General features: G+C 42.4%; 1 protein-coding gene across 5 annotated transcripts in view; it reads right to left on the bottom strand.

Moving 5' to 3' along the window:
• MYH10 (myosin heavy chain 10) overlaps nt 1-26505 on the bottom strand; it is a 157709-nt gene extending 131204 nt beyond the window's left edge. For 3 of the 5 annotated variants that reach the window (XM_037808396.1, XM_037808395.1, XM_037808398.1), the window contains exons 1-2: nt 19741-20116; nt 4439-4595 (exon numbers count right to left, since the gene is read on the bottom strand). In XM_037808396.1, coding sequence (XP_037664324.1) covers nt 4439-4595; nt 19741-20085 — 502 coding nt within the window. In that variant the 5' untranslated portion in view covers nt 20086-20116. Of the gene's footprint in view, nt 1-4438; nt 4596-19740; nt 20117-26217; nt 26339-26485 lie in introns of those variants that run through there. The other 2 variants (XM_037808394.1, XM_037808397.1) reach the window with 2 other exon arrangements.
• Nucleotides 26506-27031: the final 526 nt, after the last annotated feature.

The following is a 27031-nucleotide window of genomic DNA, read 5'->3' as shown; positions in this document are numbered from 1 at the left end:
TTGAAGAGGGAACTTTCCTTCTCTCTCTTTTTTAAAGTAGTGGAAAACTCTGGCATCCCTAACGCTAGGATAGGACCTGTGGAAGGGGGGTGGGGGGGAGACAGTCGTGACCCGGCAAGGCCAATGCTGGGCGACTCCGGAGAGGCTGGGAAGAGCCATGACCCACGCGGCGGTGAAGGGACTGGGAACCCCGGGCTTTGGAGGAGGGTGGGTGTGAGAGGATGGTTGGTAAATGTAGCTCAGGGAGGAGGGGCAGGTCTGAAGGCTTCTGTTTTCTCTGTGGAATGGGACACAGGTCAACAGCTGCAGCACAAAGGGGAGCTCAGGGACCCAGGAACCTGAAGCACCAGAGAAGGAGTGAACTGTCATCGTGGAAAGCGGGGTAACAACCTCGCCGGAGAAACACAGCAAGATTAGCAAATCGTGTTCAGAGCAGCGTCAGGGCGTGTGGCCACCCAAGTCCAGGGGCCGCGTGTGCAGGTGTGTAGCCCTCTAGCAGCACCAACAACCCAAGGCATGACCGCGATGCATACATCTTCATAACGAAAGAACAAAAGGACCAAGGCTTCAGGATGCTGACAGAGGAATATGGAATGGTAGACCGTGAGGTCTAAACCATGTGGGGAAGAAAATGCAGGCGGCACTGCTAATGTGCAGTGGAAAGCAGAACAACTGGGGACCAAATGAAGTCCAAGAACCCGTCAGGAGAGTTACTGACTGAACAAACAAGACGGAAGGGCACTGCAGGAGAATTCCTGAGATATATTTGAAAACTAAGGTAATTGTGAAAGATGGCAGAGTCCAAGAGTGCAGCCACAGACAGAGGTGGCCCGCTGAGGAGACTGAGGACCTCAGAGATGGAGCTGCCGGGCGGTCCGTCACCCAGGGTTACGGCAAGGCTTGAGGGAGGGAGGAAAGGGGGGTGCCAGGGGCCAAAGCCGTGTGGAGCAAGGAGGGGAGCCAAGAAGAAAGCTGCTGAAAGGCACGGGGAGGCAGAGGAGGGGACTGGGAGTAAGGCCACCAGACCCCACCTCCCAGGGCACAGGATCTGAGTCACGGAGCCACCGTCCCTTCAGGGGACCAAAGCCCTGTACTCGGGGGAAAGCCACGTTCCAGTTAAAGCCCTGAGGAAAAGAAGAAAACATTTAACGAAGACACTGAACATACAGGGAAATTTGCACATCACAGAACCTGCCTTTACACGCCCCTAGGTCGACGGGGGTGGGGGCAGGGGTGCTGCCTGTGATCGGACAGAAACTGGGCTGGGTGGAGACCGTGGGGAGGCACCAGGAGCAAGGGAGACGAGCCCCATGGTGGGGACAAGCCCAGGCTGCAAGCTGCCGTCTGTGTCAGGTCGTCTCGGGTGGTTATGGACAGGGAGGTCTCAGGGTAACTGCACTGGTTTTCTAAGGCATCATTTTCCAACAAGAAGTCTGATGCCAGTCACTCTCTCTGTTGGGGGCATCTAATTTTGCCACACCCCCCCCCCACTAAGCCATGTAAGAACGTGCATGTGTCCCCTTTCCATATTCCCGCAAGGCACTGAGTGAACCCTTTCAATCTGAAGGCTCGAGTCTTTCTTCAGTTCGGGAACACTTTTTAAAAATATTATTTCTTTCATGGATCCTGATAGTCTAGCTATACATTCCATGTTTCCTACTCTCTCTCTCATAATTTCCATCTGTTTCTCTTTGGCTCCATGTTCTGGAAGAGCTCCTTGAGGGTGTCTTCCCAACAGTGCCAAGTCTGTCATCATGCTTTCACTGAGCTTGTGATTTTTTGCCATCAAGTTATTGTCCAAGATCTCTGCTTTCATTCATTCAGTCAACAAATATTTACTGAGCAACTACTATGTGCCAGGTACACTCGGCATTTTACTGATGCAGTATCCCTTAGAACCTCAAAGAAAATACAATTAAGAAAAAATGTAAGCTCCCTGCTATTTTCTGCATTAAAAAAAGCACACAGTTCAGTGGGTTCTTACGTTCTGAATTCTTTAAGCTACCTACCCCCTTCAGAGATGTGGTGACGGTGGGTTCTCCACTCACCACTGTAAGCAAGTGCCCAGGTTGGTCAGCAGTGGCGGCTGGTAGGGGCTGCCAGAAACCACACGTGCTGCTGCTCGACTTCCCGGCAGAACCCCCACCCAGGGGTGCTCTGTAGGACCCCAGCAGGTAGCCCCTACTTACATAGTGGAATACAGAGGGAGTTGTTTAGAGTGGGGAGTTTTGTTTTTACTTTTTGTATCAAATTTTTAAAAAATAATGTATGTAATCAAAACTATCAACTAACATTTTAACATTCACATGGAAGCTTAATCTTGGGGTTTAGAATGTGTCACCCTGCCTGGCTTTGAATTCTGGCTTGGTCCTCTTACAATCTACATTTTCTTGGTCAAATTACTTAACTCCTTTGTGCCTCAGTAAAAAAGGAATAGTAACTGTTTACCTTAAAGGACTGTTTTGTTGTCATGGATTAAATAATATATATAAAGCGTTTAGCCCAGTGCCTGGCATGTGGTAACTGTTCGATAAATGTTCATTCTAGCATTAATGACGACAATGACAGTAAGACCGTGGTATGCTGGTAAGCCACAGCTCCCTCCTGTCTTCCTGGGCCTCTAACTGTACAGTGGGTTTGGAAACCCAGTAATGGGACATAACATTTATCCCTGTTAACTATTTTGTTACATTCAGTTCCCCATTTCAACCTGCCAAGAGCTTTAAGAATTGTTTTTTCCAATCAATTCATATTAGCAATATTTACTTTCCCTCCTAGTGTCAAAGAATCCACAAACTCCACGCGCCTGCATCCCACATCTTCATACACTGCGATCCCAGTGTCGGAAAGGCACACACGCCGACAACCCCACCAATCCCAACCACCAGTCAGCACTCCGGGACCAGCTTTCCCGCACACAGCCACGAGGATGTCACAGAAGACTGTGGAATGCCAAGTGGACGTCCTGATACTCTCTTTTTCCTTCTACCAAGCCTAAAGCAGTATGTTGTTCTTAGGCTTCTCTTTTAACAATAGATTCTAGAATCTTTCCTGGCATGTATATTAAAAGTTCAGATGTCTGGAGCATTTTCCTTTTTAGAACTTAGAATTATACATGTCAGCCTGTCCCAGACTTCTGGAATCTCCCCTCCTATACACTACTTCAAAGACAGTAATTAGGCAGAGGAGCAGCCTTCTCAATTGTGAGGATGTCACTTGTTTGGACGAGGAATTGTGGATTCAATTAGAGAAGGAGGGTGCTCTCTCCAGTTTCTTCTCCCACCTAAGACATAGTTTGCTCATTCATATAAATGCTTTTCTGCAGCTAAAGATAATTTTTCTTAACAGACAGAACCCAAAACAAACAAAAAAGGCTGATGATTCTTCTTTCCCCATCATCGAACAACAATTTATCAGAGCTTCTGCCATTTTATTTGACTTTGAACCTAAGAAAAAGTTACGAAATTTAAACTTTTAAAGCCTAAGCTCATTTTGGATTTTGAAACTGTCCTCACAGATAGATCTATGACACTCTTCTTGTTTGCCTCAGAGGACCTGGTATATAATAAATATCTAAACAAAACTTCAAGTAGCAAGTGGATATTGCACTTTTTGACACTACCTGTCAAGACCCAGCCTTTTCCTAACCTGCAATTTGACAAAAGGCAGATACAAGTAAATCTTCTGTTTTCCGAAGATAATGAAACTATTTTATAAGAACCTTAATAAAAAATTTTTTTAAAGAAAGAGAGACGGGGAGCTTTTATAAAAGTATTCTGGCTCTTCACACAGCACCAGGAACGCTCGTGTTTGAATGTAGTCTTGCAGAGCAATAATGTTAAATGTATTCAAAACTACTATTTTCTGGTTTTCAAAAAGAAAAAAAAAAAGTCTCTCCTTAAGCCATTGTGTCTAAAGCCATGGGTCAAATAAATAACTCTTCAAATGTATATTTCATTCTAATCCTAAGGAAATAATCTAAATCGACCAACTCAACACAGGCCTTTTTGTTTTTTTTGTCTCCTTCTACATGTTTTTAAATCACAAATATCTGATAACCTTTCTTTCCCCCAATGAAGCATCCGCCTTTTCTATACTGCTGGATTTAGAATCTAACGTAATAGAACTTTGATCATACTGATTTGTGGTGGAGATAAAATGTAGATAAAAACTAGATGCTTTCTAACATAATTAAGAACATGAAGTATTGTTACGAAGCAACAAATATACTTACCACTTTCTACGTAAAATGGCCACACTTTCTATTCTAATCTTGAGAACTCCTAATTTTTCCACAATGAACATTTACTACTTCTCTTTTTAATCTTTTTAGAAAAGAAATGTAAAACCCTTTGTAGAACAGATTAAGGTATTAAAAAAACACCAAATTACATTTAAGAAATTCTGGACTATTTAGTGTTCTGGAATTTCCAGTTACCTTGCAGCATGCATCTGTAAGCAGATTCAGATATGGCATAGATGTGCGGAGGCATCTCGTGACGTTTCTTCCCTCTGTACATTTCAATAATATTCTCAGAGTAAATTGGAAGATTCTTGTAAGGATTTATGACTACACAGAAGAGTCCAGAATAAGTCTAGAATAAAAATAGAATACAGTGTTAAAAAAATAAAAACCCATAAAACTGCATGTGTCACTCAGGGTCCAATCAGAAGACAGAATCCATGCAGAAATTAGACCAGGGGACCTTTTTTCCTTTGGATAATTAATCCATGTCCCAAATTAAATCAAGCCTATAATGGGCAATTCTCTACTACGAACCACAGTTGGGTATCCCAAAGGTAGGTTATTAAGTGGCACTTTCCTGGAGTCAGTTCTCTCATCTGTAAAATGGAAATAACGATATGTGCTTCATGATTTCACAGGGTTATTCTAAGGTTCAAACAATGTTATTCACCTTTCACACCATTCTCTCATGAACATACAAGGCATGAAAAGCTTATTAAGGCAGTTTAAGACTCCACACTGCAAAGCTGACCGTTGACGAGTTTGGATGTAGCAGGCAAAGAGAATATCCACAATTATCTGAAAAGGCTATTAATATATTCTTCCCTTTTCCAATTAAATAGCTGTTTGGTTGACGTATATGAGGAAAATCCAGTCTAAATGATAAACTTGAAAAAATTGAATGCAGAAGCAGATAAGAGAATCCTGCTAACTTCTCTTAAGATATTAAAGAGATTCATAAAATGTAAAACATTTTACTTTTATTTTTTGGGGGGAAAAAATAGGTTTTGTCTTTTATAAAATTATTTATGTTAACTTGTTATGGGTTCATTAGCATTATTTTTAATGAACTAATAATATCAACAGATATAACTCACATAAACGAAAAGCTCTCTGGGGTCCTCGATACTTTTTAAGAAACACTAGTCTAGAAGATAGAAAACCCTCCCGATCAGTAAGTGAGTCATTGTTCAGACTATGACTACCTATGACTTTGGTGTTTTAAAAATTTTCATGGAGTAATTTTTTTGAATAACCTATAAAACTGACTCTGGGAACTTCGGGAAATCACGAGCGGCTCGGCCTGCTTCCAGACGCCCCGGCCCTCCGAGGACAGGAGGCATCCCGGAGGGACCCTCAGGAGCATCCTCTAGGGACTTGTGCTGAAGGTGACCGCGCAGAAGTAACTAGAAGCAGGAGGACGCTGGGAAGGCTGGAGGGCTGATGGTGCTCACTCAGCTCCACAGTCCGCTTCCCGAGGAGGCTCCCAACAGCTGTGGCTCACCGGGGCAGACACCCTTGGCAATTGCCACCAGAAGGCACTCTAGAGACTACTGTACTCTGAATACCGTAGCTCCTCTTGCTCAAACAGAAAATGAAGGGCAGCCAAAAAACAGTGAAGGCATCAGAACCATCTCTCTAGCTGCTCTCCCGGCATCTTCCCTTCACTACAGAGGTGGAAGCGCTCCCTACCGAGGTTAGAGCTACAGGAGGGGACAAAAAGCAGAGAGTCCTGCCCTGCGCTTGCTGACGTGGGCTCCGCTGATGCTGGGCTTGTGAAACGGGCAGATGGACGTCTGTCCTTTGTTTGCCTGAGGCCAGATGACTTGCCCCTCCCGTGTGGACCCCTCAAGACATGGCAAATCGCGGGGAGCCCTGCCAGCTCCTGGGCCTCCGAGGCCACCCCCAGCACTTTCTCCCAACCAGGTCTCTCGTCCGTCTAGCCCAGTCTCTCTCTCTGCCATTCAGGTGGCAAAAAGGCAATGAAAGACAATAAAAATAAAGACTTAATGAAGGCTGAGAAGACAAAAGAAGTAACCTCAATATTTTTCTTTTTCATTGAGGATAATTTTCATACAGTAAAGTTAAAAAATCATAACTATACATCTCAATGATTTTTTTATAGATACAACCTTACTTTTTCATTTTAGGTCGCAAAGCTTCATTTTTATACAGACTGGTCAAAAAGAAGACTTCAGGAAAGTTCAAATATGCAGCCATCCCACACCACGTGTACCACAGCCATCAGTGACATTTTTCATCAGAAATAATTCCAACATGTGTGTCTACCATTCTCAGACACTTGTATAAGGAGCAGATTACAAAGATGAATAAGACTCACAAATATGAGTAAGTCATCAAAAAACAAAGGTTAAATAATCATCAGTATCCTGTGCTTGCTTAAGAGGGGAAGTAATAAATGTTTAAGTGGAAACAGTTTTAAAGTGTTTCTAGAGCTAATTTCTAACTATCTTGAAAAGAACTGATATGTGCCACTTTTGTCACATGGTAGAAGGAGGGCAGAACACTGTCAAAATAATCTCTTAGGAGACTTTAAAGTTAAAATTAAATTTCATTACGTATTTGAATGTGCATTCAAGATAGTAAGCATCTTTGAGAAAATTACAATCTAGGTATGAATAAAATAAATATACATTAAACAAACAAGTCATAATATAAAGCAATAAAAAGAGAGCAGTACAAAAAAAGAAAAACATGAACAGGTGGCACTACCCAGTAGAGCGAGCTCCGGGATGGAACACAGAACAAATCCCAGGCACCTGAAGTCAGGACCAGGTTGTCAGAAACTGTAAACTAGGTAAAAGAAACTCAACCAGATGGTCTTTGATGTTCTTTTTAAAGGAGGGATACAGGAATTCCTATTAAAAATAGTGACAGCATGAAGCTCGGTGGCAGCATGTCTCCCAGGCAGCGTCAGGACAGTTTGCTGAAAATAGAGTGCGTACCAGGGAATGCGCGAGATAAGAGCCTTCAGAGCCAAATGCACAATTGAGATTCTGTCCTCTATAGGTGATGGCGTATTAGAGGTTTGAGGAGAGAAGAATAACACAAGGAAAGCAGCATTTTAGAAGAAGTATGAATCTGGCAGCCATATGGAAAATAGATCTAAAGGGCAGGAAGACAAGCGGAGCCTGCTGTAACAGTCCCTCCCCCAGTGCAGAATAACAGGGGCTGGAAGAGAGAAAAAGCAACACAGATCTGGAGAAGGGGTGAGTCACGGAGAAAGCTGAAGAGAGAATTAACTGTACTCAGAAGCTCTGAATGCAGAAAAACCATGAAAGACGTTAGTCGATGATGACTCTGAGATTTCCAAGCTTCAGAGAGTAGAAAAGTTATTGACAGACACGGAAAATAGTCTGATCTGTGGGGAAACATAATGAATCTGCTTTTAACATACGAGATGGTTATGGCAAGAGCCAAGGAAAATGCCTGCTGAGCATTTGGAAATATTAGAATGTTAAAGCCTTGAGAAAACAGTGAAGAACTGCAAAGACTTGAGGGATTAAGTTTATGTAGCCTTTAGGAGATCAAATAATGCCCTTATATACTTCATCCAAGAGAGACATACAAAAATATTTGCAATTTTTCAAAGACGCAACGCTGCTCTATGCCTCAGTGTGTCCATCTATGCGGACGGCTCTGCCTGGAATGCTCAACTTCCCCTGTTCATTCCTGGGAAATTATACTCAACCTCCAAAGTGTCAGCCCATCTGTTGAAGAAAACAGGAAAAAGAAAAAAGAAAACAGGAATAAGTATAGACATTATTTCATAGGTTCAAAGGATCAGAGAACCAGGAAATGCGGGCAGGCGCAGATGCTGACACACCAGAGCAGAGCTACACGTCTCCCACAGGGAGCGGAGATGTGACCCGGGAGCATGCACAAAAACCTCCACACCAGCCGTGGCTCCCAGAAGAACCCAGACCATCGCCCAGACGGAAACGGAGGGTGGGGAGAAGAGTTCACCCACACCATCTGCAAGCACTGCACCCAAATAAAATCGCATAATGTGTGTGTATTTAAAAACAAAACCCAAACAAAAAAACCTATGGAGTAAGGAGAAGATCATCATCCCGAGAATTCAGAGAAAGAAATTACCTGTGGAAAGAAGCTAAAAGAAAACTTCAGGAAATAGACTTACATCTGCAACAGAATGCAGAATGACAAGGCTACCATAAATCAGAACAGGAATGCGTCAGGAAAAAACAGGTGACCAAGGTAAGGAAAGACTGTAAGGAATCATAAAATTAAAATCCACAATGGAAAAAATAAAGAGCAGAAATGGATACTTCAGGAAATCAAGTGATTGAGTGGACAAATTTATTCTGGGAGAGCTTCCTTCCCAAAGAAAAACAGAACAATGGTAAAATAACAAAAGAAAAACAAGGTACAAAGAAAAAAATTATAATACCTAGAGGGCAGATGAATATGGAGGACAGAAAAAGGATTAACTAGAATATTAATCATTATTGCTCCTTTGGGGGGAAAAAAGGCCAAAGGGCTATAAAAAAGCAATACTCAAAAATAAGCTTGAAGAAAACTTTATGTAAGGGGGCTGTAATATAGTGCATCAAAAAGAATTCACTAATCTAATAAATGCAGGAGTGATGGCATTTGACTATCATCATTCTGCAAAACCTGCTGAATAACGGAGCTGGACGATGCTCATCTTGGCTGCTAAAATCATTAGGTGGGCAGCAGATGAAGACACTTAGAACGGATGGACCAGGCCGACAAAACCTAAACTGACTCACTGATCAGTCTGAACAGCACAAAATAAGAGGCAACCAGACATTTATCAAGCCTCTGGATCCAATTACCAATATATAGCAAATACAGGGCACAGAAAAATAGGGTAAACCCACAGGAATGCCATCAGCAAAATCCAGAGGATGGGAAATTTTACAGCACAACTGACCCATTTCTTCAATTAATAAGAGGGAGGGAAAACCTATAGATTAGAAGAGCCATAACAACCCAGTACAATTTTCTGACCTTGTTGGGACCCTGAATTGAACAGACCAACTGTAATAAACATTTATGAGACATAAGGAAAATCTAAATATTGCCTGCATGTTTGATGATACAGAATTATTATTTCTTTTTCAGGCAGATAATAGTTATAAATTCCAGAAACTGTTGCTGAGAAGCAAGAGGCTGAGCAGAACTTTTCAGGAGCACATAAGGCTAGGAGAAGAAAAATTAGAGTGTTCCAGCCCACCCAGGAGGAGGGTGTGTGGTAAACAGCCCAAGAGTGAGAGTAGATCTCGCTCCCTCACTGGATAAAGGTGATCTATGTTTTCTAGTTCCCCTTAGCCAACGGCCTGCCTAAAGCAAAACTCTGGAATAACCTAAACTTCATCCATGACTTAAATTATCTTCACCATTTCCTATACACAATAACTGCGAACATAAGGTCACAAGTTGTGATAAAATCCAAGACAATGTCTGGATCCCCTGTGAGTCTATTTTTTATTAACTTGTATTATTATCTTGGATAAATAATACATTCAAGTAATTAAAAGATAAGATTGAGAATTTTGGCAGACAATGGGAAAAAGAAAATGAAAATGAAAATTTTAAAACTGAAAATCATAGTAATTCAAATTAAGAATTCAATAAATATGTTTAACAGTCACTGAGAAACAGCTGAAGAATTAGTTACCTGATGAAAGAATTAGTTACCTGACATTTTCTTAAATGCAATCTTATTGAGATATGTTCACAACACCATACAATCCATGCAAAGTATACAATCAATGGCTCACAGTATCATCACACAGTTGTGCATTCATCACCACAATAAATCAATTTCAGAACGTTTTCATTGCTCCAACATTAAAAATAAAAAATGTAAAAGAAAACCTAAGCATCTCATACCCTTTTTATCCCCCCTATTGTTGACCCTAGAATTGGTATGGTAAATTTGTTACTGAGTTACCTGACATTTTTATCAGAAGCAAACATCTATACCGAAGCATGGGAGAAAACAAGAATAAAAATATAGAAGATACAAGACACACGATGAAAAGGTCTAACAAATATATTTGAGTCCAAAAAGCAGAAAAGTGAGAATACAACAGAAGCAGCATTTGAAGGGATTAAAGCTAAGAATTTTCCTAAACTGACAGAAGACATCAAGCTGCAGACTCAAAGAATACGACAAACTCCAAGCAGAATAAAAGAAAATCTCACCTAGGGACATCATAGTAAACTGTTGAAAACTAAAGACAAAGAGAAAATTTTAGAAACAGAGGAAAAATACAGATTAGCTTCAAAGAAGTAACAATAAAACTACAAGCTCAATTCTCAACAGAAAAAGACGGAAGGCAAAACAGTGCAATGGTATCTTTATCATGTCAAAGAAGATAACTGCCAGCTTTGGATTCTAAATCCAGCAAAGGAAAACAACAACAACAACTTCAGAAGTGAAAAAGAAATAAAGACATACTCACACAAATACAAGAGACACCCTATCCAAAAGAATGACGGAAACTAAGAAATGCAGAAAGAAAACAAAAAGCAACAGAATGAATAAATGGAAAAAAATAAATGAATACTGACTATTTAATAGTAATAAGAATGTCTTATGGATTTTAAAATAGAATTAAAATCAACAACAACAGCATGTAAGTTCGGGTGCAGGAGTAAATAGAATTTAAGTGTTCTAAGGTCCTTTCACTGTCCACAAAGCAGTACAAGTTCTAATCTGCATCAACCTTTAATAGGTCAAGGATGCACATTATAAAAATAACCACTAAAAGAATACCAAAGAGAATAGCAAAACTGTTTAACTGACAAGGTAATACTTGAAAAAATAGAATAAAAAAAAATTATCTAATCCTAAAGAAGGTCAGAAGGAAAGAAAAAGTAATATATAGAACAGACAAGACAAAGAGAAAGCAATGAGTCAGATGGCGAAGATTTAACTGAAATGTATCGGTCATTACACTAAACTAATATAAACTAAATTTTCCAATTAAAATACTAATATTGTCAGATAGGCCATTATAAGAGATACACCTAAGTAGAAAGACATGGAAACACCATGCAAACACTAACCAAAAAAAAAAAAAAGAAAAAGCTAATGTTAATGAAATTTATAGCCTTTATAGCACGTATTAGAAGAGGAAGGACTGAAAAAAATCAATGATCTAAGTATCCATCTCAAACAGTTAAGGAATAAACAAATTAAACCCACAGAAATGAGATGGCAATAAATGTGTGACAGCTACACAGGTAGCTCGCTAGATGTGGACCAACAATGTCAAAAGTTTGTTCTTTTCAAAGACTAATAAAATTGATAAACCTCTGGTGAGACTTTTTTTTTTAAAGGTAGAATACATTGTTAATATTGGCAATAAAGAGAACATCATTACAGATCCTACAGGACATAAGAAGACATTATAAACAACTTTATGCCAACCGAACTGAAAATTTACATGAAATATACAAATTCCTAAAAACAAGAAAAACAGAAAAACAAAAACACAATTCCAAAAGTGAGACAAGAAATAAAAAATTGAAAAGTTCTATATTAAAGAAAAACTTCCCCACAAAGAAAACTATTGTCATTTTAAAAATCACATCAATATTATCTAAACTCTTCCAGAGAACAAAGATGAAATAGTCCCTAACCCATTTTATAAAACCAGCATAATCTTGACAGCAAAGTATAATGAGGACATTACAAAAAAGGAAATTTATAAGTCATTCTCACTCATGAATACAGATGTAGAAAGTCCTAAACAAAATATTAGCAAACAGGATCCAGGGATCCAGCAATAAATAAAAAGAGTGCATGGTCCTTACAAGGTCAGTATAACATTGAAAAATCAATGTAACTCATCATACAATAACAAAATAACAAGAAAAATCACATTATCATCTCATTAGATGCCAGAAAGGCATCTGATAAATTAATGTCTGGTAAGGATAAAACAACAACAACTACAACCAAAATCCTACAGCAAACATTATTCTTACTGGTAAAATGCTGAAAGTTTTCCCTCTGAGGTAAGAATGATACAAGAGGTGCCTCCTATCACTACCTCTATCAAACAGACATTGTATGAAGGGTCTTAGTGCAGTAAAGCAGGTAAAAGAAATCTGTGCATACTGGAAAACTGAAACTGTCATTATTTGAAGACCATATGAGTGTGTTCATAGAAAATTCAAAAGAAACTTTAGATAAGTTATCATCAATAAGTGAATTTATTAAAGACACTGGATATAAATTTACTATACAAAACTTGATTGTAAAAAATATAGCTATTGTATTTCTATATAATGGTAACAATTAGAAGACAAAATTGAAAGCACCATTTACAATAGCATCCAAATTAAACTTAACAAAACGTGTAAGACCACCACATGGAAAATTATACATTATTGAAAAAAATTAAAAACTAAATAAATGAACTTACCCATGACTTAGAAGATTCGATATTATAAAGATTTCATTTCTCCCCCAAACTGCTCTATGGAACCAACAAAATCCCATCAAAATTCCAACAGAGCTGTATGTGCATATGTGTGTGTGTGTGTGTGTGTGTGTGTATGTGTGTAAACTGACAAGCTGATTCAAAAATTTATACTGAAATGCAAAAGGCCTAACAGCCAAAACAATCCTAAAGAATGACAAAGTAAGAGGACATACCATACTGGATACCAAGACATATTATAAAGCTCTAATAATTAAGACAATGTGATTTTAGCCCAAAGATAGGTGCACAGACCACAGACCCAAGGAACAGAATAGGGAGTTAAGAATATATTTTATGAAAATCTGATTTATGACAAAGGTAGCACTTTAGAGTAATGGGGAACATAAACGGCACTGAGACAACTGGAGAAGCCATATGGAAATAAAAAAAAAAAAAGAACGTTGTCCCTACCTCACACCATAAACAAAATTCATTTCCAAACAGATCTGAGGCTAACCCTAAGAAATGATCATCAAATCCCATCCTCTGGCTGCAAACTGACTCCAACCAATGGGAGATACCAACAGGAGACTGAGGTGGGAGGAGAGAAAGGTCAGGGTATTTATTCCCCAGACTCCCTCTGGCCAGTTGTCATGAGTTGTCAGCATCCCTCTAAGGAAGGCCCTGATTCCCATCAGGTTGCCCCCTTCCTACAGTTACTCTCTCCTTGAAGAAAGAGCTCTTTCCTACTGTTCCTTCAGTGATCAAGATGCATGGAGGGCTCTCCGCCATCACTAACCCTGGGGTACTGTACTATTCCTCATTTGTTTTTAAACTCTGCCCATATATGTGCAAATAGTCCCTTTATTTATTAACCTCTCAAAGTGCCCAGTGTGAGGGCCATCTGTTCCCTGCTGGGACTCAGATTAAACCAGGCATTATCTAGAAAAGGTGAAGACATGAGGATATGCATAATCCATTACCCCAGCATTCCACACCTTGCAGAAAGGCACCAGGTACATGGTGAAGGCTATTCATCGAAGTACTGTTCACAACAAAAATGAACGGACTTTTGGTTTCAGGACCCTTTAACCCTCTTAGAAATTACTCAGGACCCCAAAGACCATTTTTGTTTTACACACACACACACACACACACACACACACACTCTTAAATACAGGCATATATTTATATTTACATATGTATAAATATAAATATATGTATATATTTCATAAGCCTGAAGTTAAAAATTAGTTTCTAAAATGTGAATTTATTAATTCATTTTAAAATAATAAAATATATTACACATCACAAACACATTTTATGAAAAATAACTGTATTTTCCAAAATAAGAGTGAAGAGTGGCACTATTTCATATTTTTTCAAATCTTTTACCTGGCATAGAAAACAGCTCAATTTTCATACCTGTTTCTACCTTCGATCTGTATGGTAATGTTGTTTTGATTGAAGCGTATGAATAAAATCTGGCCTTACGCAGATATTCAGTTGGAAAAAGGAGGAAAAGTTTAACAGCGTTTTCAGATAAATTGTGGACATTCCTCTTTGATATTACAACACCCAAACTCGACAGGTGGTATTTTCTTGAAGACTGGATCCTCTCTGATAATACACCCAAACTCGACAAGTAGTATTTTCTTAAAGATTAGATGCAATGTAGCATCTGAAACATGATAGATTTCATATATTTGCATTTTTCATATATACTCTGCTACATTAAAATCCACTGGTTTATCCTGCAGGTTGAATGAATCTTTTGCCCATGCCATGATTTGTTTAACACCATGCATACATCACTGGGGAAATATTGGTCCACTGAATTATTTAAGTCTTACAAATGATGACATTTTACTATATGGTACCAAAAATCATATTCATTAATATTACCATCTATCTCATTAGAAAAGTTTTTAATGTTGATAAGCTGTCAATGAGAATTTAATAAAACTCAAATTTTATTACTGGCAACAAATAGTTGTTTTCCTTGAAGTGACAGGCTCACTTTGCTCATTTTTGAGAAAATGTCTGCCAAATACCACAGTGTAAGTAACCATAGATAACCTATAGTTATTCTATAAAATAAAAATAATGTTCTATTAAAAAAAAAATGGCTACTTTAGCTTGCAACTCAAAAACCACACAGACGATTTTCCACAAGGCAATCAGGCCATCATACTTTGGCATACGGAAGTGCTCTATGTTTACTTTCTATTCCAACACACAGAATGTTAAAGACTATGTGTACTCAAGGGTTGAGATTTAATAAAATCAATATTTTTTCCTGCTTTATCGCAGACATTCTTGAATGGGAGGGGGATTTTTTTTTTTTTTAACTGCCAGTAAATGGCAGTGAAGAATAAAATAATTACTGGTACAGTTTGGAGTCAATGTCTTTATTCACAATAGGGTGTCAGGTGTTTTATCCATCCCTGCTTTGGCACCATCAGTGCAAATGTCAACTAACATTTTCATATTATTGGTTTTGACTTCATGGACTCCCCAAAAAGGCCTTAAAGATACCTAGGGAGCCATAGGTCATATTTTGAGAATCACTGAACTACATCAACACAAAACCACAGGGACGAATCTTAAAACATGAATGCTGTGCAAAGAAAAAAAGAAAAAAAGACATAAAAGGCTACATTCCATGTGAGTCATTTATATAAAAATTAAAAAACAGGCAAAATTAAACTATATTGTTTAGGGATAGGTACTCAGTTGATAAAACACACTGGGAGATTTTAAACACATTTCTCCCAGTAACTGATAGATCAAATAGACAGTAATTAATAAGGCCATAGAAGACTTAAATGACAATTAAAAAGCTTCATCTAATGGCTACATATAGAACCCCATACCCAACAAAAACAGAACACATGTTTCTTGCTAACACATATGCAACATTCATAAAAACTGACGATATACTAGAACACACAGCAACTATATTCTTTGATTGCAATGCAATCAATGTAAAAACCAGTAACAAAATGAAAACTTTAAAAAACCGACATTTGGAAATTTTAAAAGTATACTTTCAAATGTTTCACCAGTTAAAGAGGAAATCATAATATAAATTAGAAAGTATTTAGAAATGAATAAAAATACTACATATCAAAACTTGTGAAATGAGCTAAAACAGCATTAGGGGACACATTTACGGTTTTAAATGGTTTTATTAGAAAAGAAGATAAAATGAATTACCGAAACTGGTGGTTTGATGGGTTGAGCCCTCTACCATAAGTTTTACCCTTGGGAAGACGGTTGCTGCAAAGGAGAGGCTAGGCCTCCCTGTATTTGTGCCTAAGAGTCTCCTCCTGAATGCCTCTTTGTTGCTCAGATGTGGCCCTCTCTCTCTGGCTAAGCCAACTTGAAAGGTGAAATCACTGCCCTCCCCCCTACGTGGGATCAGACACCCAGGGAAGTGAATCTCCCTGGCAACGTGGAATATGACTCCCGGGGAGGAATGTAGACCCGGCATCGTGGGATGGAGAACATCTTCTTGACCAAAAGGGGGATGTGAAAGGAAATGAAATAAGCTTCAGTGGCAGAGAGATTCCAAAACGAGCCGAGAGATCACTCTGGTGGGCACTCTTACGCACACTTTAGACAACCTTTTTTAGGTTCTAAAGAATTGGGGTAGCTGGTGGTGGATACCTGAAACTATTAAACTACAACCCAGAACCCATGAATCTTGAAGACAGTTGTATAAAAATGTAGCTTATGAGGGGTGACAGTGGGATTGGGAATGCCATAAGGACCAAACTCCACTTTGTCTAGTTTATGGATCGATGTGTAGAAAAGTAGGGGAAGCAAACAAACAGACAAAGGTACCTAGTGTTCTTTTTTACTTCAATTGCTCTTTTTCACTCTAATTATTATTCTTGTTATTTTTGTGTGTGTGCTAATGAAGGTGTCAGGGATTGATTTAGGTGATGAATGTACAACTATGTAATGGTACTGTAAACAATCGAAAGTACAATTTGTTTTGTATGACTGCGTGGTATGTGAATATATCTCAATAAAATGATGATTAAAAAAAAAAAAAAAAAATGAATTACCGAAGAAGTTGGGGCGGGGGCGGGGATAAATGCAAAGAACATACAAGAAGGGAAGTAGCATAACTTAACTGTTAGAAACATAACTTGTTTCATAAACCTGTCATGGCTTGAGAAAGTATGTCCAAAACAGTCCACAAAGGTCCAACCCAAGTTATTATATTGTCTACATTGTGGCATCTCAATTGGTCAATTTCGACTAAGCAGTCAACTCCAAAGCCTGAAACAAAATTTATCACAATGCTAGCAATTGTGGCCATTCCTAGTCCCCATTTTCTGAACAGGATTTCTTTCAATTAGAGTCAAGTGCTTCCCCGTGAATCTTAGGTACGACTTTCTCCAGCTCATTAATTGAAGACATGATCCTCCCACTCCCCCACCACTGTTGTGACCTTAATACTTGGAGAAAAACTTAAGATTCTCCTTCTGTAAAGGCCATGCTTTTAAAAGATACTTGGCAATTCTCTCCAGTTGTCCCTGTTTGAGCCAAGTTCAAAAAAAAAATCAAACCATAAAAGATACATGCAAAGTCTATCATGAGAAATGGTTACAAATAAAATAAACTGTCCTTTTTTCTACTCCTCTTTTATCCACAATCTCCTTCCCTCTCCTGTTTATCTCTCTTCTCTCCCATTTGCAGCTACCTATAGAGTCCAACCCCAGGAATTAAGTGAAAACTCTGGCAGAAAAATAGCCTGGCTCCTTTCTACACTCCAGTTCTACACCCCTTTTTGGCTGTGACATAGTATTTCCAGCCCTTCACAATTTATGGCACCAGGCATCACCCAGAACTGAGCCACCTCTCAAATCTTCAATGTTGAGATTACAAACTGAGCATAGCCTCTTAATTTTCCAGGCTTCTCACTCCCTTACTCCCAGTAATCCTGTTCTTCAAAGTCATTAAAACACCCAGCCCTTGATCCACAGCTCCCTCCCATCCAGGCTTCCATTCCTGCCAAGACAGACTCCAGGACAACCACTGAACTACCCTCTCATCAGCCCCCTCAACTTTCCAATGACGGAAGAGAAAGACATTCACATATTACATGCCAGGCACTGTGCCAGCCTAACCGAGAACCACTAGTGCTGACTAACCTTCTTCCATAAGGAAGATGCAACCCAGATGCCTGAAGGAACAGATGGTCTTGTCGCTTTGTGCCCACCCCTCACCCTGTTTTTTTTTAACTTAGTGGTCTTATGATCCTGCTAACCACTTCAGTCAGAATTGGCCCCCCAGATATGCGCAGTAACACAGAACCTTAACTATAATCTATACTTCATTATAATACTAAAAATCACGCCCATCATTAGGTCCTGGCCCCCATTTTCATACATGAGTCCTATGACACAGCACGTAACCTGTCTGCACAGGCTCAACCAAAGCCCCACTCCGAGTCTGTCACCTCAGACCACCATACTCATCATCATAACCACACCTTTACCAGAACACCGTGAGACCCCCAGAGCCTCTCCAGCTTGGGGAAACAGCTGAGGCTTGGCTTTCTGCCTCCTATTTCCTTACACAGCACTCTGTAATAGAGCTCTTTCTCTCTTGGATACCCCAGTGTCACAGTCAACTCAGCTGAAATTGACCAACTGAGGTGCTGCAATGTAGATGGTCTAATAACATGGTTGTGAATCTGGATCAGCAGCACTGGCACTGGAGATCCCACGGCGAACAGGTTCCGCCCCCTGCCTTCACTCACCTTACAACCACTTCTGGGGCAATCCCACAACCTGGCCAAATCACTCAGGGAAGTAGAAAGAAAAGTTGTCAGCCAGGCAAAGATGTGGTAGCATGATACATTTTATCTCTTACTTTGCATCCTACTTTATAGAAAAGGAGAAAACAAAATAAGAGGGCAAGAACAAGAGGCTGGGAACTACTCTGGCAAAGGGTCATTTCTCAGATTTTCCCATGGCTAGCTCCCTCCCATCAGTCAGATTCCAGGTCAAATGCCATCTCCTCAAAGAGGCCATAACCAACCTGCTGTGGAAACCATTCTCCTGCTTACCCTAATCAACGCCCCATTTCCTTTCCTTACAGGCCTATCACTTTCTGAAATTCTCCAAATTATGGTTACTCATTTGCATTACAAAAGCAGCAAGGACTTTGGTTACCTTGTTCAGCACAGTAAATATTCATTAAATAAATGAACTCCTATGAAAAAACTAGTTCTGCTTTACTGAAGTTCTGACTTATCCACGCACTTCAGTGACACAGCCCTTGCATAAAATTCAACAACTCTTTTCCAAATCCAGACCATTACTCTGACAACTTTTCTCTCTACTTCCCTTCATCCTAAGTCTGTGACCTACCAATACCACCTTCTTTAAATCACTGCCACCTATCACCCCCTCAAAACTATTTTGGCATTCTAGATTTTTTCAGTATCTGGCTTGCATTTCTCCTCTCTACTTTATCCCTTGTTTTCAGCAATTTCTAAATGGTCAATGACACCATCAGTGCCTGTAACACACGTGTCAGCTGCCAACCACAGGGCAACCCCCAAGCCTCAATCTCACCCTAAAGTGTTTCCTCCTGGAAACCACAGTGTCCGTCGTTCCCACTTCCCTGTACCCAATGAACCTGCTCTTCCCCTTCGAGAAGACCTCTCAGCTTGAGCCTGCCAAGTCTACACAAGCAGACTGACCTTCTACCAATGTGCTGTCCGTATCCTCCTTTTAATGCTACGCTTTTTACCATATTAAACTCCCTACTTTCTTCCATCTATTATGCCCCAGAACACTACTATAAAGTCTTCAAATGTCATTTAATTATATATCACCGCTGACTAGATGGTTTTACATTACGTGCTAAGATTTAAAGCAAAATAAGACTTTCTGTCTTTAACAGAAATAGTAATACTAAGCAGAAAGTGTGCATATTCCATGTTCTCGTTTGTGACAATACATAGAATTTATACTAATTCCCAGTCACCACTTCGCATGATTATTAAGAAGGAATACTTACATAGATAAGTCCTGAATAGTAACGATCCTTCAGATTATGTAAAACAGAAGCTTCGTTCAAGCACGTCAATTCTGCCATATCCTCCACCTTGGAAAACTTGGGTGGGTTCATCTTCTGAATATCATCTTTGTTGACCATTGCTTTCTTTCCGTTCTCTGCCAACTCCACCATAACCTCATCACCCCGCTCCTCTTTGATACTAGCTGCCTCAAAACCATGGCGCTCTGACGGAATCCACACCAGCTTCTTAGCGGTCCAATCAGCTTGAGTGGCGGGGTTGTAGATGACGGCCCTGTCCACAAAGAGATACCTCTCGGGGTCTTCAAGTCCAGTTCTCTGTGCCATTGTAAACAGAAGGACCCAAGAGCAATCACCTCTGAGAGAAGGGGAGGAGAATAAGTTAGATGTTTCAAAAATACAGAAAGACCCGCAAACTTTCATTTTCTAAGAAATCTGAAACCAAACCTTTGGTAAAAACAAGAATATAAACGCTGAGTTAAGGACCTGGGGTGACCCTCCTCACAACCACACCACTTCCAAGGTAAATTTCGAAGGCAGCCACAAATTATGACTCTGGTTATCTGAGGACCACTCAAGATCTGCCCTCAGTTACTGAGGGCTCCAAAACAAGCAGAAGGAAAAAGCAAAGCTCCAGTTTGACTTTTTTCCCCCTTCATCTCCTCTTTCACCCTCACCACAAATTAAACAGGGAGTTTAGAAGGGAAAGGAGAAAGAAAAACAACAACAACAAAGAGTCATAATAAAAGGCCCATGGAGTGGTACTGGAATTAGCGTGACCACAAGGATATAGCTACAAAACGTATCTGGATGGCTGGGACAGTGAAGAAAGAAGTTCAAAATGTGCCTCCCATTCTACCGCTAAACAAGCTCTTTCGCTTTTCCTTAGAAATTCCTCCAGTCAGTCCCCCAGAGCGTCTCCTTGGCCCCACGTGGTCTTGATGTGATCAAATGGGGCCACAGAGGACGAGTTCAAGTTGGCTTCAACACGGCAGCCTTCCAAGCATGTTATGGGAGCTATTCAGGTCCCTACTCCCATTGCTGCAGCTGCTCCTACCCCTTAGTTCCCTCTTTAGCTTAAACATTCCATCATTCATCAAGACTCATTTCACTGCCCTGATCTCTCACCTCTAAACAAGCTCCAACCTGTTTATGTCCCTCTAGAGTGTGTGACCCAGAAGCGACTGTTCTGACCAGTGCAGAAGGAAATCTTAGGCTAAACTGAGGGAAGCTCTGTTTCTGGGACTTCTACTATTAATGGATCTCAAGACCTAATTAGTAGGTTTAGCGTTCACTACTCTTGGCTCCTAATGAGCTATCAGCCAAGGCTCTGTCCTTGTTGCTGCTCAGTGCCCCCTCCTCCTATACTTGTGCAGTTGCCTTTTTGAATCAAATGGGGCAAGATTTCACCTTTCTGATCTGAGTCATCCTTCCAGCCTGACACTATCTCTTTGGAATCTGACGCCATCATGAAATACTTTTGCTATTACTCCAAAATCCAGGTTATTACAAATTGCATAAGCATGGCTTTCATGACTTTACCCAAATCAATGCAAGAAGCCAACAAAGTACCTCCTCTAAGTCGATAAAATCACCCCAACCCCTGCCCATTGTCCCCCACACCCCAAAATGCTAGGGTTTCCTTGCGAGCAAGAGGAGAGAAGGCTGCAAGCGAAATCATAAAGTCGCCCAAAGTTGTTAAGAGGTTTCTCAACCTTAAGTTCATATACGAATTTCAAACTCCATGAAATCCCTGACATGGTATAAAAACATTGTCTACAGAGCATGTGCATATGTCTGCTTTTCTAACACCCCCTTCTTCAGATCTCAAAGGGATCTGTGGTCTAAAAGGTTAATCACTAACAAGGGCATAGAGACACTAGCCCTTTAAAGCCTAGTAATAATTTACTACAATCAAATAGAAGGTGGTCTTCAGAAATTATTTGTTACAATGTAATACATTCCAAGCACCCAGGCTCTAGCATAGTGGTTCTCAAACTTTAGCCTGCATCAGAATCACAAGGGAGGCTTATGCGTGCTGGGCCTCATCTCCACAGCTTCTGATACAGCGGGTCTGGGGCAGAACCCTGGAATCTGCATTTCTAGTAAGTTCCCAGGTGATGCTGAGGCTGCTTCTCTGGTTGCCATGATGAGCCACTGTGACTAACAGTCTGTCATATCTCTTAACTATGCTGGGGTAGGAAAGAAAGGTTAAAGACCAAAGTCTGGACTAATTCATAACCTGATTTACAGAATATGCAAAAACCACAGATCAAAACATTGGATAAAACAAAAATCACAACACAAAATGAAACAAAGAGATCACAAAATATGTAACATTAAGACTTCCACAAATCAAACTGAAGCATGTGCCAACACATTTTATAACTAAAGTCGTGTTTGCCTTCTTAGGGATCTGCTTAGGAGAAGGCAATACAGAAAATATTCATGGCCCTTTACTTCCAGGGACTGCTCTAAAAGACTCTAAGTTTTCTGTCTCTCCAACTCACATACTGCACTCTGCTAAGAAGGAGGGAGGCATGGGAATCTGGACACAAATAATAGGATACACACCCAGCCTTTAAAGACAGAGTCTATTAAACGAGCATAATACCCAACTATAGCCAAATATGGTAATAAGTCATTATTATACATTTTCCTCTGTATAGAGGAAAAGTAAACCATTTGCAAGACTTTTTTACATCCCCTACAGCACCTAGGAAAGCCAGGAGGTGCACACATATTTCTTCAATTTTACATGGGCATGTAATTGATATGCTTAAATTTAATGGGTGGCTATAAATTATAATAAGTTTAACAGGTCACTTCCAAAGCAGGTCTCCTTTTTAAAAAGTAAGTTATCTATATAAAAATTGTATTATCAAACTGGTACATTTTAAATTTAACTGTACTTTTTTCTAGCTTCGTTATAACTGTTGAACTTAAATCTAGGTGAACACGCTGGTAATTTAATATTAAGGAAAAACCAGATCACAAAACTATAATTTCAAAACGTTCCCAGTTTTGTGAGGAAAAAATGACATATACATGTACTCAAAAAAAAAAAACTGAACAGATTTCAAGATATTAACAGTTGTCTTCACTGGATAGAGAGTTACAAATTACGTTTACTTTTTACTTTTCCAGACTTTTCTACAATTAACTAAATACTGTGTGGACGGTTTCCTGTTGCTTGCTGTATCTCAAGCACTTAACCTCATAACCCCGACTTGTAGTAATAGGAGGTCTCTGCCCTCACAGTGAGCTTGACCTCTCCACAACCAAAAAGCCTATCATTCCTCCAAATCCTGACCCAAATGCCGCCCTTTCAGGAGATATTTTCAGGTCAATCTGGCAATTTAATCCTTATCCCTCTCCTAACTATTTGTACTTCTTTTCCGGCATTCTTCTTACTCTACCCGGCGTTAGGGCAGAGCACCTTAGCAGATAGTAGGTGCTCAAATTGTTGCTTAATTAATAGAGCTCATTTTAACTCTTCAAACATGATTGCTAAGTTTTCCATTCCACTTGTACATTTGGTGCACAATCTCGATCATCCTGGTAAATGACAGTACAACCACTCCAAAGCGCTCTCTCTGCCTTGAGGAAGAGATAAGACTGCAATTTTAAAAACAGCCAATACTGTGGTTATATATTGCTAATTACAGCCAGGCACTATTCTAAGCAGTTTACATGGATCAACTCTTAGTCCTCAGCACAGCCCCATGAGGTAGATGCTATTAATATCTCCCTTCTACAGTTGAGGAACAAGGTCCAGAGAAAGCCAACAACTAACCCAAGGACGCACAGCTAACAAGCAGGAGAACTGGGATTGAAGCCAGAAGATCTGGCTCCAGCGTGCAGATTAGAAGGACGGGGGTTGAAAGGAAGGGAATTCTGAAGGGCAGGTAGTGTACGAAATACTGCCTCTCTAATACACAACACAATGGCTTAGATCATAGCTTTAGCCAATGATCACCAAGTTTGAACACGCTAGAAAAATGTGGCAAAGGCTTTAAGTTTTATAGGAAAAAAAATAGGACAAAAAAGGAATAAGCAGGAACCTCTTTTTAGAAGACATAAAGATAATCTGAAAGTTCCCAGTCATTTGAAATAACCACCTAACCCCAGTTAACTCATTTATCTGTGTATGACTTAGCTCTCTACACAGCCAAAGCTCCCACCATTCACGCTTTTAGAACCCCCACCCCTTGCGCCACCCATCACCCCCACCCGCCGAGGGCAATTTTTAACTCCCAATGAAATGCCACACAGCAAACTTCTTTAAGTGTGAATACAGGAAAACAATTCCATTTTCTAATCTCACATGTAAAAAGCAAACAGCCTAGCTATTCAGGATATAGCATCCCTCCAAGACAGATACACTAAAACATAACTGTCCCGATTTGTGCAACTGTAGTTGAGGTCATTCAAATTACAAGGATGTGCAAGTCTGTTAATTTAACAAATTCTGCTGAACCACACAATCACAAACACACATCAAAAGCAAAAGGAAACTACCTCTCTTAATGGTCCGGACCATCTCTTGAATAATATCTTTAAATATTTTCAAAACTTGGACCCAACTCCAGGAATTTTAATTCTTCACATTCGAGGAGAAAGAACATAAACCGCTGAAGCAGATCGTCTTTCACCATACATCCTGCCCTTCAAAATTTCCTCCATCTCACCTTCTATCTACTCCATCTTCATTGTAATGATTTCCCTAAGGAGCCTAAATGAAAAGCCAAGCTCTCAGGGGTCACATCCCTTTGCTGCAAAAGCCTTGTGCAATTTCGCACCACTGCACCATATGCTTTCTCCAGATAAGGATGAGGAAGAACTGAATTTAAGGTGCAGAAGTAAGGAGATGCATAAAATGGCCACTTTTCCAGAATCTGAGACAGACAGGCATACTTAAACATCACAAGCACGGAACTATAAGAACAATTAATAAAGGCAGATTGATGAAGGAGATAAAACAATAAACAGATTAAAGTTTTCCAGAGTGAGATACTATCAAGAATAACTAAGTGTGACTCAGAATCCTCAGTTTCAATGTTAAAAATATATAAATATCGGCCAAGCCCACGTATTATATCTAGTATTATATTATCAGCGAAAACAGCAGTCTTTGTCTCATTTGCAGTCTGGATCTACCCGCCTGCTTTCCCCTACTCCACCCCAGACCACCCCACCCCCTTCCCTCAACCGCAGTGATACTGAAGGGAGCTGCAGAGGCCCCAAGGAACCAGAGATAACGGTCATGGGCAGAGGCCACGTCCCCCAAACCTCTCCAGCCCCTGCCCAGACCCGCCGAATCGCTAACCCCAGGCCCTGGATCCCAGGCAGGCCCGGCTGGGGGCCTCCCCGGTCCCTGGGCCGCAGCCGCCCACCGCAGGCCCACAAAGCCCCCGCAAACGCAGGACTCCGAGGCTCCAACTCCCCTCCGCCCCAATTTCCAGTCCCATTTTATGGGATCAGGGTGTGACCCCCCCCCCCCCAACTGCGGAAGGCAAGCAGGAGACTCCGCCGCGTGCCCTTCCCGGATCACTTACACAATAAAGGGATCCCGAGGCGAGGGCTGACCCTCCCCCCGGCCGCCCTGCTGCAGCGCGCCCCCGCCGCATTTCCCGCCTCGTCCTCCCCACACCGTCCGGGCCTCGCGGGGCGGCCCGGGGCTTCCACCCCCCGGCCCCGGGCGGGCTCTGGAGCGCGTCCTTGGACGCCCCCTGCTCCGGCAGGGTCCGACCCTCCCCGGCTCCTCCGCCCCTCACCCGCAGCGCGCTGGCTTCCCCGGCCCGCAGAGTCCCCGGCCGCCCGCCCCTCCAGCCCACAGGACCCTTCCGAGCCCTCGGCGAACCCCTCCACTGCGCCCGGGGCAGCGGCCCGGCCTAACCCCCCAGCCTCCCAGAGACCCACCCAGGGGCCCTTCCCGTCCAGATACCCTCCCCCCGCCCCCACACCGCCCCCGGTCCCTCTCCCCTCCTGGGAGGCGGACACGGACCCGCGGGACATCCCAGGACACCAGACCCCCCGCTCCCACGCCCCCAGGGACCCCACACACGGAGCACCAGAACCCCGCACCCCCAGCCCCAGATCCCCAGCCCCAGATCCCCAGCCCCAACCCCCCAGGGGTCTGCCTCCCACATACCCAGGCCCTGATCCCTGTAAGGGTCTCACTCCCAAGGACCTCACTGCCCGCCCCTCCAGGGGTCTCTCCACCCACTGGGGTCCCGTTACCCCCGAGGTCCCTCCTCGCACGAATCGACAGCCCCCCGCAGCACAAACGCTCCCGCCCCGACCCCCTCTGCCTTCCCCAGCTCCCGCTCCGCTCCTGCCCTCCAGAGCCGCCCCGAACCCCGGGCCCGGGGCCCTCCCTTCTCCCCCACTCCCCCAGCCGACCCCGACCCCCGACCCCGGCGGCCGCACTCGGACCCCGGCAGCAGCACCTCTCACCTTCAGCCGAAGATGGTGGCGCCGGCGCACGTCCCCAGCCGCGACCACAGATCCAGCGCCTCAGTCCCGAACCCACCGCTGCCTCCGCCGGGCTCCTTTAGCACTGCTGCTCCGGGATGCCCCACCCACTCCCACCCTCATTGGGCCAGCTCCACGCCCATCACCGCCGCCCCCAGACCCACTGGTCGGTTTGCGCGCCCATCTCCAAGAGAAGACGTTAGCAACCCGAACGAAGCTACCTTCCCGAGGTCCGGCTCCCTCCACCCACCTGAAATGATGCTCATTGGCTCCCGCTCCCGGCCCTGGAGCCCAGGGCCCAAATCTCATAGGCTGCCCCTCCCGTCCATCACAGATTCCGGGAGGTGCGGCCCGGGCAGTCGCGGGCGATTGGCCGGCTGGCGCGGAGACGGACAGCTGAGGACGGAGGGGGTGCCCGACGATCCCGCGAGGCCGCGGGTGCGGACCCTGCAGAAGCCCGCGTGTCGCCGGGTTCTCGGCCGTGCGGCCCGCGGGGTCAGGTGTGCGGCGGTGGGAGCCGTTCCGCGCCCCGAGGTCCGATTGGACGCGCCTCGCCCTGGGGTCAGGACTCCGGCTGCAGCCCGCTGCAGCGCCCCTCCGACCCCAGCGTTTGCCGCAGCCACTCGGGCTCCCATCGCGGAGCCGCGGGCCCCCGGCGCTCCCTGCAGGGGCGGGGCCGGAGCGCGGTCCAGAGGCCTGACGTCACCCCCGGGGCGGCGGGGGCGGGGGCCGCGGCTCTGCGGCTCACCTGCAGTGGGGGAGGGGGCAGCTCCGCCCATGCGCACGGGCTCCGCGG

The sequence above is a fragment of the Choloepus didactylus genome, chromosome 18, assembly GCF_015220235.1.
Source record: "Choloepus didactylus isolate mChoDid1 chromosome 18, mChoDid1.pri, whole genome shotgun sequence".
NCBI classification, from domain to species: domain Eukaryota; kingdom Metazoa; phylum Chordata; class Mammalia; order Pilosa; family Megalonychidae; genus Choloepus; species Choloepus didactylus.
Note: the sequence above shows the minus strand (reverse complement) of the source record. Positions and strands in the feature narration are given on the sequence as shown.